At 42.6% G+C, this 13,353-nt stretch overlaps 1 protein-coding gene across 1 annotated transcript; it reads right to left on the bottom strand.

Annotated features, from left to right (window-relative positions):
• Positions 1-5,675: 5,675 nt before the first annotated feature.
• KCTD19 (potassium channel tetramerization domain containing 19) lies at positions 5,676-12,668 on the bottom strand (the record flags this gene model as incomplete). The annotated part of the gene is given in 8 exon segments (XM_080638367.1): positions 5,676-5,718; positions 6,034-6,089; positions 9,949-9,953; positions 10,642-10,747; positions 12,401-12,474; positions 12,477-12,544; positions 12,546-12,596; positions 12,598-12,668. Coding segments are annotated over 8 exon segments (474 nt in total).
• Positions 12,669-13,353: the final 685 nt, after the last annotated feature.

The following is a 13,353-nucleotide window of genomic DNA, read 5'->3' as shown; positions in this document are numbered from 1 at the left end:
TGATGAGCATCTGAAGTACCATGGTTGTGATCTGCCTTACAGAGATACATCACACCGCCCTCATGTGCGGATGAAGCCAGGTGAACACACGGCTTTGCAGAGAGGTAAGTGCAAGGAATATGGCCATTAAATACCAGCCTTCATGAGCAGCAGAGACAGGCACATGGAAGTCCCCAGGACAGTTGGCACTGGAGCATGGGATGGATGAGGAGAGGCCAAGCAGGAGTGCTCGGTCCTTGAGAACACCATAACCTGCAGAAACTTCCTTGGGACCAGCAGCTCCAGCTGTTTTCCTGGTGGAGCTTGAAGTGGTTCCACAGGCTGATGAGACAGCAGAGACCTTCAAATGTTAGCTGCAGAACTACTTTCTGTGATGAAAACCGACACAGCCCAAACAAAAGGGCTTGCAGCCATTTCCCCTGCACTAATGAATTTGCTCTGGCCAAGCCTTTGATCAGCGATTGGCTCTGCACCAGCTCAAGAAAGATGTTGTGCAGCCAGAGTGCAATTCCCTCACAGTGGAAGGTCTCTCTGCCAGTATTTATGTTGTTTGCATTGATTTGAGCTCCGGACACAAAGCTTTTTTCTCCTTCCCATTTGTTGCTTCCCCTTGGCTGCTGTTGGTCCCCACTCCCGCAGTGGAGGGACACGCCAGACCCTGCCACCTGCAGGACATTCACCTGCTCCCCTACTCTGGACAAACCCAGACCCTCTCAAGGCTCGTGTCCCAGCCTTCCAGTGAGATGTGCAGCCTGGAAGGCTCAGCTGAGTGGTTATTGAGCTATGAAATGTGTTCTTTATCCCCCAAGATCACTTCCCTAAAGAGTTCAGCTCTGGGCCCCTCACCACAAGAGAGACATTGAGGTGCTGGAACAGGTCCAGAGAAGGGCAGTGGAGCTGGTGAAGGGCCTGGAGCCCAAGTGTGATGGGGAATGGCTGAGGGAACTGGGGGGGTTTAGTCTGGAGAAGAGAAAGCTCAGGGGGGACCTCTGCAGCTGCCTGACAGGAGGATGGAGGCAGGGGGTGGCTGGTTTCTTCTCACAAGGAGCAAGGGATAGGACAAGAGGAAATGGCCTCAAGCTGTGCCAGGGGAAACTTCGATTGGCTATTAGGGACAATTTCTTCCACAAAGAATGTTCAGGCATTGGAACAGGCTGCCCAGGGCAGTGGTGGAGTCCCCATCCCTGGAAGTGTTCACAAACTGTGCACATGAGGCCTTTAGTGACATGGGTTAGTGGTGGCCTTGGTAGTGCTGGGAAACAGTTAGGCTTGAAGATCTTGAAGGTCCTTTACAACCCCGTTAATTCCATGATTGTGTCTAGGGTCATATTTGATGCGCTGCATGCTTTGACAGCAAGTTGTGTGCCTGTGATGAGGGATCTGGCTTCTCTGAAAGGTTATTTTCTCTGGGATGAGTGGTTTGGCCAGAGATGCTGATCAGTGCTCTGCAAGGGCGTAGATTCACTCCTAGAACAGTGAGACAGTGGATGCCAATAGGCCCAGAGGGGTCTTTGTGTGGCTGTGTGGGAGCACCAGGAAGAGCTTATAGATGTTGCTGTTCTAAAACCCTTCCCCCTCAGTGAGCATCCGTCCACAGAACTTGTTGTGCTGGTGGAGTGCAGAGCCTCTGTCCCAGGCCAGGCAAAACAGCTTCACCACCGCACTGTACCTGCACTGCCTTCTGCGTACTTTTCCATTTCACTGCTAGCCTGACGGACAATGCTTTTCAAAATACACAGGCTGGTCTGTAAATCGTGTTCAGACAAGATCCAGGGAGCAGCTTGCATCCCGGTGGGTCAGCACTTTCTCAGAAGTTTCTTCTGAGAAACATTTAAACCTGGGGCTAGGATGCTAAATCCTTGCAGCCAGTGCCCTGAGACACTGGTTGGACCACGGGTGCTTTATGGCCAGCTGCCTGTTGCCAACACTGCACAGGAATATTGATTCAGTGCTATTTTGGAGGGAACTGAATTAACTAAATTACCGTCTTCCCAGCAGGGTTCAGAGAAAATGGGATTACACAGAAGTCATCTCCACATTTTGTTAATATGATAATAGAAATGTTAATATAATAACAGAAATGGAAGAACCCGGGGGAAGATAAAAACCAGAAGATGCAGAGAACCAAAATAAATTAAAAAAAGCCAGCATTAGATTCACCAGCTTTAAATATAACACTTAAATATAACATATATAACATTATAACCAGATAATGCTGAACACAGCCCATATTTCATGCCTGTTTTTTCCCTGTCCAGAGGCTGTAACTGCTCTGAAGTGCAGCATTGATCAGAGCCGTGTGCTGGTGGTACTGACGCAGTTCTTCCTTGTGAGAATGTCTCAATACGGGTGCGTTTTTCAGCTCCAGAGGTGTTCTGTGAGCAGTGGGACTGCTCTCTTCTGTCAGCTGTGGCAGCAGCACTGTTTGTGGACACTACAGACCTGGGAGAGACTCTTGCAAAAGTAAAATGAAATGGTGAGTGTGCATTCAGGAGAGTGAAGGTGCTACCGGCAGTTCTCCCCAGTTTGAGAGGCTGATTTACACTTATTCAAAGTCATGTTTTACAGTGTTAGAGCTCTCAGTTTGCAGCTTGGAGCTCTGTATTTCAAGATGAATCCAACTACAGCTCTGATTCATTTTACAATTTCATGCATAGCTGGCTTACAGTGCTTAATAACTGATAGAAACCATTCAAAGAGATGAATAGCTTGTCCTGAGGCAGCTGGAAACATGTCAGCAGAGCATCGTGATTGCAAAAAGCAAGTCTTCATAGAATCATGGAATCCCAGCCTGGTTTGGGTTGGAAGAGGCCTTAGAGCTCATCCAGTTCCAACCCCCTGCCATGGGCAGGGACACCTTCCACTAGACCAGGTTGCTCCAAGCCCTGTCCAACCTGGCCTTGAACACTGCCAGGGATGGGGCAGCCACAGCTTCTCTGGGCAACCTGTGCCAGGGCCTCACCACCCTCATGGGTTTTCTTTCTCTTGTTTTGACCTGAGATACATTTTCTTAGAAAAGCAGTTTCATCACACATGCAATATTCCTGATTTTCTGCTCACCGAATTAGCTTTTTTGTATCTTGGTTTTAACGTCTCTATCCAGTTTCAGCCCTCTGCAGTGTACAATGTACATTAATGATCATACATGATCATAATGATCACCCACATAGTTTGCTCATGTGTCAAAGCCCTAAATTCATCCATGTGCCACCAGTGCAGGGGCATTGTAAGAAGCATACGTGACTTGGGACCAGAGGAGTTCTGCTGGAACACAAATCAATGGCAAGCAAGCTGTGTACCCTACCTGTGCCCAGCCCATGCCTCTGGCTGTCCAGCACAAGAGCCCTGGTCTCCTGAAGTCTGGTAAGTTGTTTCAGTTCCAGTCAGGAATTCCATCTGCAAATGCAGATTGCTATTATTGCAGAACAACTCACCTGAAGGAAACACAGGGAGAAGGCTGAGCTTGCAAGTACTGTATGGAGCAGTACAAAAGCTTGGTTTGGTCCTTCATCAGTCACTTATCCATCCTGTGATGTTACTGGCTTCTTATTACCTTGTTCCTGCTGTGCAGTGAATCAAAGCTCCTACAGAAGGCTGTCACTGGCACAAGTGTGTGCTTGCATAGCACCAGTTCTTGTGAGCCTTATAAAGCTACATCAGCTACCATTTACTTGGTATCCAGGAGGCTGTAAATCAGTCCTGCTCTACTCTTGGTGGGTGTTTGATTTCTTGAGATGCAGAAACTAGGAGCAGCAGCTTGATCCATCTCTCCTAACGTGAAAGCTGATACTCAGCTCTCCTCCAGCACTTCCCAGCTGCTGCATCCTCTTGTGATGAGACAAGACAAAACAAAACAAAAAGCTCCCAAATCACAAACAGTCACAAATGTTAAGATAAATTAATCCCTTTTCTATAGTTTTGCCAGCACCTCTAAGTCCCAAGAAGCCCTTCTAGGTGCTGATGAGCCCTCCGAAGGATGATGTATGACAATGAGTGTGAGTTTAAGCAAACCCTTATGTCACAGCTTTGAAGTAACACACTTCTAAGGAAAAAAAGGACATTTTCAAAGCATTCCTGTATAGGTATTCAAAAAATAACCCCAAAAACATCCAGTAAAATCTGAAACACAAGAAGATATTCAGGCATTTTGGCAGGGAGCAGAGGTGATGTCAGGAAACAAATGTAAACAGAAATGTTTCTATGGATTTTTTTATTATTATTTTTAAAGCATAATTGGAACCAGATTTTAGCTTTGGATTTAAACATTTTTCTGCAGCATCTGCAATGCTATCCCTGCATTACGCATTTTAGGCTTAAGGAGCATGGGTATGAGGTTATGGAGCTGAGGAGGGGAAAACTCAGCATCTTCCTGCTCACATAATTGGTACTGATATAGCCAGTGCCTTGGGAAAGCCACACACCTTCATTCTGGTTTTTACCCAACAGACTTCAAGGTAAATTACAAAATCAAAAGAGACTCCTATCCATTGAGGTCCACCTTCCTGCCCTCATGGATCCCGCAAGTTTCTTGCTCCAAAGAGACAGAGCTTTGAGAAGAATGAGGAGATCAGGGTGGGTTAATATCATGGTTGGATGACCTTGAGCTCTTCTCTAGGTGGACCACATGGGGAGAGTATCTCACTGAGCTCAGGCATCTCATCTCCTGACTCCATGTTAGAGTAAGATCCATTGCAGGAAGCAAGACAAGTCTTCACCTGGATCAAGAGTCTGATGTGACGTGAAGCACCCCAAATCCCTTCTTTCACCCTCCCCGATAGATGTGTCATCTAAAAACATCCAACAGTGCTTCAATAGTGATGCAACATTTTTTTGGAGGCAAAGTCTACCAGGAGAAGATGGCAGAGAAAGCTGAACTCCAAAACCAAACACTGACACAAAACCCTCCTCAGCAGCAGCCTCCCAGTTGCTGCCTGGGAAGATTATAATAATAGAGTAATAGAGCAATAATATAATAATATATATTATATATAATATATAATAATAATGTAATAATAGAGCAAGTAAATAAAGTTGTCCTCATGCCAGCTGAGACTTCCAGAAATATACACAAGCTGGTCATGGGGTAACCTGAGTGTCAAAGACATAATCCCATTGGTGAGGTGTGACACAGTCCCAGAATGTGGTTATTCTTTTACAGATATATTTGTATATCAACACTTAATACATACATATTAATCTATGTATGTAATTCATATATGGACATGTGGAGCTAGCCTGTGTTCATATTGATGCTCTTTTTAATGCTGGCCTTGTCCGCAGAGAAAGTTTGAACATACTGGTGAGCACTCCTAGAGCTTTATCTGAAGTCCCCTTTAAATTATTTTTTAACTAAAAATCCCGCATCTAACAGCTATTAGTCCAGTAATGAGATGCCATATTCCAGATTTCCTTGTCTTTTTTAATCCTCTGGTCTTGCTTATCAGCTGTTTCATCATTTTCCACTAAGACATTTGGGTTACAGCGCTACTTTTTCTAGTGTCTGTTATCTGGCAGGCCACACAATAATGACACAGAATTCCTGAACTGCTGTTCCAAGAACCAGCCCTCCTTCCAAAGGGTTATAATGCCATCTAAGAACTGGTGAGATTCACTCCTTTCTGCAGACACACTTTTCTCATGGGGCAGGACAAAATATTTTGATCAGCCCCTTTCCCTTATTCTGGTGAAACATGCTGATGGCTGAGGGAGAACCAGCCCCTACAGAAAGACCCAGAGGACCTTAAGGGTGGATTAAACTGAAAGCAAGGTCATTACTACAAAATGAGAAGTCAGATTTGCAAATAAACAACAGGAAATACAGTTAGGATCCTACAAGAGGAAGTTTGTGCCTGGGTGGGGCAAAGGGATGTCTGCACTCATTGATCACAAAGTGATTGCCGCCAATGAAGCAAGGAACATCCAGTGAAGCTGTAGGATGTACTGAGGGAGAAAACTCCATCAGAATTAGTAGAATCAGTTGAAACCTGGGGAGGGTTCAACTGGATTACCTTGTACAGAGTGTGATAAATTTACCTTTCCTGGAGCACGCAGTATAACAGAAGAGGTGGAGAGAACTGCTTGCGCTCAGCCTGAAAAAGAACAAGTTAGAGGATAATCTTACTGTTTACAGCTAATGGAAGGTGTATAGAAGACAGAGCCAGATTCTTCTTGGAGATACAAAGTGCTGGGCCAAGATGTAATGAAAAAAAGTTGGAACATAGGAAATGGTATGTGTGACTTCATTTAGCACGAGGGTAGTCAGGTACTGGAGCAGCAGGCCAGAGAGGCTGCAGCATCTCCACGCTTACAAATACTGAAAGCTTGGCAAGATCCAGAGCAACCTGACCTACTTGATCCTGGTCAGAGCAGAGAGTTAGACTAAACAATCTCCAGGGATCATTTCCTACCTAAGCTCTAGGAATAAGGTGAAAGTGGGATAAGTAAAAAGAGAAAATCACTAGGTTAGCAAGTGGATCATGTTAACTCTTGTTAAGAAGCCACAACAAGGGCTGAGAGAAAATATCATTATTTTTCTATAAATCCATTAGAGGAAAAGAGAGGGTAGTGAAACCAGCGCTTAAGCTAGGGGTCTAGTTTTAGCAAGAGCTAAATGTGGCTTGATTTCTATATCGATCCATAAATGTGGATGCACTAAGGCTGGAAGTTAGAAATAGATTCTTTAGTTTAATAGCAAGACTTGTAAGAACATTCCCACATTGAAAAACTCAGGACAAAAGAAACCTCATATTTTTAAGGTAGAACATCTTCTGATAAAAGTAGCTTGAATGGTCTAAGCTTGAAGGAACTTGTTGAAGGAATTCAGTAAGCTAATTCAGTGCTGATTAAGACTGGCAATTTTAGCAAGTAAAATTACCAAAAAAAGTGAGTAGCACTACCTAAATCCAGTGTAAACCTGCTCTGTATTTCACCTAAAACCTAATGTTAATTCTCTAGTGTTCACTGATCAGCAACAGGCAGTTTTATAAAGCAATGGAGTAAGCAGTGGAGAGTTCAGCTAAGGAAAACTGACACTGCCAGTCAGTGAGTCCTTCAGGTTATTGTATGGTAACAGTTACTTAAAAGTCAATGTAGATCATTGTTTGATTGTATTCAGGCAATATTGCTCATGCTACTTTGAAGTGGAAGAGCTCTTACTGTGAGCTCTGAGAAATCTTACTATGAGCTCTGCTTTCTGCTGGTGTCTGTTGTTTCAGAGAACCTTTTAAACCATCTTTCATTTACCAATGAAAGAGGCTTTGCCCCTTTCACATACCCAAAGGTATGTGGTGTGTGGTGTCCCTTTTGCCCAAACCAGCACAGAGCTCTTCAACTTCATAAATATTTTCAGCAAGAGGAAGCTGGTGAGTTCCCAGCTAATTCCTATCCAGAAGAAGAGGAAATCACTTAACTTTTTATGCTTGCTTTATATTTTTAATGAGTACAAGGCAGGAAATGAGAATTTTACAAATGTCTTTGGCACCTTGTCCTGGTTCAGCAGCAGCAGTCATTTTTTCTCCTTCTTAGTAGCTGGTGCAGCGCTGTGTTTTTGACTTTTGACCTGGGACAGTACTGATAACACCGATGTTTTCAGTTGCTGGTCAGAATGTTTACTCTGACCAAGGACTTTGTGAGTCTCATGCTCTGCCAGGGAGGAGGGGAAGCCGGGAGGAAGCAGGGACAGGACACCTGACCCAAACCAGCCAAAGAGGTATTCCATACCACAGCACGTCATGCCCAGGATGTAGAACTGAGAGTTCCCGGAAGGGTTAGAGCACTGCTGGGGTGGGGTCCAGGTATTGGTCGGTGAGGTGTTGTATTCTCTTCCCTCGTTATTTCCCTTATCATTATTATTATTGGTGGTAGCAGTAGTGATTTGTGTTATACCTTAGTTACTGGACTGTTCTTATCTCAACCCGTGGGAGTTGCATTCTTTCGATTCTCCTCCCTGTCCCTCCAGGAGCGGGGGGAAGAAGGGGGGGGGGGAAGTAGACTGCGTGGTTCTGATTTATGGCCTGGGCTTAAACCACGACACACTTACTGAGCTTTACTTGTAACTTTCCACATCCTTTTGTAGGGAGAACAATCCAACATAAAGCTACTGCAATGGAGCCATCATCAAAACACGATCCACAATAGTTCTGAATAATGCTTTCAATATGGTATTTCTCCCACACTGGATCACTCCCTTGTGCCAACAGCAAGTGCAGACAAGATGTGACTGGCAGGGATGAGCTGACTGTATGCTTGACCTTCCTGTTGACCTTTCTATGAATCTACAGACTGAGCATCGTCAGTTTGTGCTGAATTTAAAGTTGGTTCAAGGTGCAGGAAATTTTTGAGTCTGTGGCTGATGGAAATACATGTGGCTGAGCATCTCTTTGTGTGGCAGGCTTGAATCACAGCTAACTGGTTCACTGGGATTTCTTTTGGTTTTCTTCATTCAAATCACGACAAGCAGGTGAAAGAAAAAAGTGGGTGGTTTTTAAAAGGGTGTATTAAATGTGTTTCAATGGTTAGCCTTATGACTGACCTCGAAGCATTTTACTATATGCTGTAGATTCTATTAAAACAGTAGACCAGTATGGTAAGTTTCAGCAATAATGCTAACAACATGGAGAAGTACATCTCGAAAGATGCAGTTCAAACCCAGTATTCAGAAGTCTACGTTCTTATTTTGATTAGACATAGCAGTGTGGCTTTTCTGTGCCATATGATTTAACTGCTTTTGAAAATCCCCTTTTTAATGCATGGTATATCTTAAGTTTTAAGACCATGTGGGCATTAAAAAGGTTACATATATTACTTTGGCATTTTAGGCTTACCAGCCTACAGTAGAATAGCAGGATGCCAGCTCATGAAATTATAGTTACCTGCACGTTTAACTGCAAATGAATACCCCAAACACAAAAGGACAAGCTGCTGAGAACACGGCTCCTCTTCAATTTCAAACCCACCAGATAACTTAAGGTTCTTTTAAAGGTTGTATTGATTTTGGAGGCAGGATGGGTACCTGGCGTGCTGGAAGAGGATGCTGTCATACCAGAGAGGTGCAGACCCACACAGAGCTATCTCTGAGCAGATTATGGGTGGTTGGCCACCAGCCCCAGCGCCATGGCATAGAGCAGGGACCATGGTGGGGACCCTTTGGTCCCTTCCATGGCGAGGGACACCATGGAGCAGCAGCCTGCCAGGAAAGGAGGTCAAAACTGCTCCCCAGAAGGTCAGTGGTTTATCATCATCATCCTATTTCCCACTATTTGCAACATTTATGGAAACTAGCTGCTAAGGCTGCTCACCTCAGTGTTGCTGACATTGGTATGATTTCCATTTCAAATATGCAATTTCACAAAATAACATTAAAACCAATGCATATAAGGAAGAAAATAGAGAGCTATGTACATTCTATTATCTCTGTAGATCTTCACAGCAACTACAAGCTCATCAGGCAACAGCATCTTCTGAACGAAGAAAATAAATTAACTTGAAAATAAAAATAAAACATAGGAAACATATGTTGATATCTTCTGTCCACTGCTCAGGTCTAGGTTCTCATTCCTTTCAGTATTACTAGTCCCATAGGCACATATACACAGCAGATAAATGACAGTAGGGAATACTTTGAAAACTCAATCCTAAAGACAAGGTTTATGCTAGAGGAGACAATATAATCATAGTGTCACAGACTGGTTTGGGTTGGAAGGGACTTCTAAGCTCATCTAGTTCCAATCTTCTGCCATGGGCAGACACAATATTAAAGATGGGGGAAACACAGGATTTAGGTTCATTTAATCACAGCATCTTGAGAGATTCATGTAAGAGGTTTCCCATTTGTTTGGCTGCTTTTTCTCTCTAGTCCCATTCACCTGTGCATTGAAACATATGTTTCCCAGCATGCTGACAGCAGAGGAGTGGCAGAGCAAAACTGCAGCAATTCCATCTCAATCTCACCTTAACTGAGTTCACAGAGGGTGGAATACAACGTGATAGAGGAGGTAAGGGATCCTGCTGTGCTTTTGGAAAGCACTTGTCTGTCTTTGAAACTGGGAGATTATTTATTGTGGGAAATGTGGGGTTTTTACTAGTGAAAAGATACAAGGTAGAGTAACTGTATGTATTTGAATCTAGCGCCATGTAAGTTTTGTCTACTTCAGTTATGGATTGTTAAAAGAGTTCTTCTATCTGATGCCTTTAATGCATTTTAGTATCAGAAACCCACTGGAGTCATAAATCCCAAATAAGTAGGGTCTCAAGTGGCTAAATTTAGGTACATGTACTCTGGAAACCACCTTGAAGAGGCTTTGTTTCTTGACTAATAAACTAAAACTGGCAGACAGCAAAACCAAAACAAACACAGAAGATGAGAGGATGCTGATCTTTAAAGGAGTATTACTGAAGACAGAGAGAAACAGTATAATATAAGAAGGGATTCATACATATCAGAACAGGATGAAGCCATGAATCCCAGCAAACTGAATGAACACTTGTGTGGGGTTTCCTATTTTTAAAATACAGATGACTAATGAAAAGAATATCACACCAAATAATCTTTGAGAGACTAAAACATTCCTCACTGCTGCAAGGGGCAGCAGCCTGTGGGCACTCCTAAGGATGCAAAGGAATTTTCCAATTTAGGACACTTACCTGTGAATTCTGGTCTGTTAGGAGGAATCTCTGATGGCTTTCCAGTATATTTCTGTGTTCTCCAGGAATTCAGAGGTGCTCTTTCAGCTACTAGTGTGCCTGCAGGCTGGACACATGAGTTGTACTGGCTGGACACATGAATTTCTCCCCTTCAAATTATCTACAATCTGATATGTAAAGTTTTTCCTACTTATTACTTCAACTCAATTAATCCAAAATCAAAAGCAACAATGAGAGAGTCTAATACATTCAGTACTGGACTTGACATCTACTAAAGTATGCCAGGGAATATTGTACATGGACAAGAACAAATACTAGATTCCAAAGTTTTAGATACCTCGAAGTAACTGGAGTGAACTTGTGGAGAATATTTGTAAGAACCTGTAATATAATTAGAGCCATTCCTAGGCTCAAAAAAGCCAAGTTTGGGTTTTAATGGCACTTCCTTGTATTCTAGTTCTGGAATTCAAGACAGACACTGCATGCCTAAAAGTATAGAACAATAGAAATAGCCAAGAGCCCAACGCAAAGCCTGAAGGACTTTCTGGGATCTTTTCAATAACAACCTTATGACATGCTGTTGGAATCTGATGCTAGAAAGAGGAGTTGATGCTTGGCTCAGTGATATGAATGATTAACAGTCTCTATTTCCTAGTCTTTCACTGACTGATAAATTAGTTTGGAACTTAGAATAAATGTTTCTGTGCTGTTGCGGGATATTAAGTATAAAGTAACTTTAGGGCCATGGTTATGACTTTGTGCACAAAATACCTTCATGAATTAATAAGATTATCTTGAAAAGCACTTTAAAGCCAGAAAATGCAAGAATTCTCATTTGGTAGAACATGTTCCTGGATGTGCCACAACAAACTCATGTTAAACACGTGTGTAGTTTCCTAATACAATAGACTACTGGGGTTTGGTAGTCTTCCTCTCCCAAACTATTTGGAGACACTACATCTTTAAACAGAGGCCTAAAAGAAAATCCAAAAATGTTCCTGTTAAGTCCAAAGTGTTGATGTTTTGGGTTAAAAATATCAAGTATCATAGCAATTTTGAGACAATTTCACAAAAAAAAAAAAAAATTAGAAACCAAAAGAAACTCAATGTTTAGATTAAACTTAGAGGAAATGCAACTATTAATGTATGAAAATACACATTTTATCAGGGCAGGAAGCATGGACTGAGCCTTCACTGGCATGATACAAACCTACACTGTAATTACAATATAAAACACTTGTAGCAAACAAACTATTTGTTATGGATATACATTTAACATTTCTGTTTATGCAGCTACAGAATAAGGAGGAGGCAGAATTGCTATTTCCCCAGTTCACATGAGAATTTAATAGTGTCCCATTAGGATGGATTTGTTTTCAGGCAGACTGAACCTTTTCAGGCAGACTGAACCTTCTCAGAGAACAGAAGGATTCTTATTCAGTAAGATCTGTCAGCATAATAGTCATCAAGTAGATAAAAAGCCTCTGCTTGCTTTGACTTTAGTTAAGAACACCCCAAACCAAGCAGTGGCTGTTGAATGGGCTCTTCCAGAAAGGTTAAGCGTGAAATTTGGAACATTTTCTTTACTCACCAACCAAGGTTGAAGGAGGAGTTGAATGTGGTGATTATTTGTTCGTATGCCTACTGCAAGCACTGGTAAAGTTATAGACACAAACTCTTTGACATCCTTCTACAGACAATATTATCTAAGAATGGAAAAGAATACTCTGGAAAATCGACCTGGAACATCCTGCTGTACCTGTGACAAAGGTGTCAGATGCAAAATCAGTGCTGGCTCATACACTAAGTTCAATTCAGCACAGCTGAAAGGGGTAACTTTGAAGTCTGCACATAATCATGAAGGTGTCTAAATACAAAACCACTTTGATCAATAAATAATCTTCTCAGACTGATCTTGTACAGAAGCTTCTTTCCACAACAGAGATTCAGGAAACTTTATTTTGGGGAACTGAGAAATACCAACCACCAGCATGAAAATTAATGAACTCTTCTGCTTCAGATTCCATAACACTCTCTGGTTTCTTCAGACAGATGAGGAAAATGTATCAAGAGGCAAGAATAAACCTGTAAACTCTTAAACAGTGTGACATTTGATTTTGAAACTCCACTGGGCTTTGCGTTTTATTTTCCATACTGTGATAACTTGACAGACAATAAAGCATGGGGCAAATGACTTAAAGCATCACCTTCACTTTCCCTTGTGCGTGCACATTCCATAGTTAATATGTGTTTATGGTAATGGATCATGACAAGCCAGCAAATTGCAAGGTTATACATCATGCAATACTTTTGGTTAAACCTTGGAACAACCTGCTATAGACATATACTGAGTTGGTTACACAGAATAGCAAATGAAATATGACAAATGTCTTCCTTCAATATTCAAATGAAAGTAATAAAATGCAAATAAATGCAGCATAACCTCGCACCCAGCCTGTTTATGGACATGGAGATGTTCTGGAGCTGGAGCAGCTCTGCTCTGAAGACAGGCTGAGAGAGCTGGGCTGGTTCAGCCTGAAGAAAAGGCTCCTTAAGGGAAGACCTTAGAGCAGCTCCAGTGCCTAAAGGGGCTACAGGAAACCTGGAGAGGGGCTTTGGACAAGGGCCTGTAGGGACAGGACAAGAGGGAATGGCTTTAACCTGACAGAGGGGACACTGAGATGAGCTCTTAGGCAGAAGTTCTTCCCTGTG

This window comes from Psittacula echo, assembly GCF_963264785.1.
Source record: "Psittacula echo genome assembly, chromosome: Z".
NCBI lineage: Eukaryota > Metazoa > Chordata > Aves > Psittaciformes > Psittacidae > Psittacula > Psittacula echo.
Note: the sequence above shows the minus strand (reverse complement) of the source record. Positions and strands in the feature narration are given on the sequence as shown.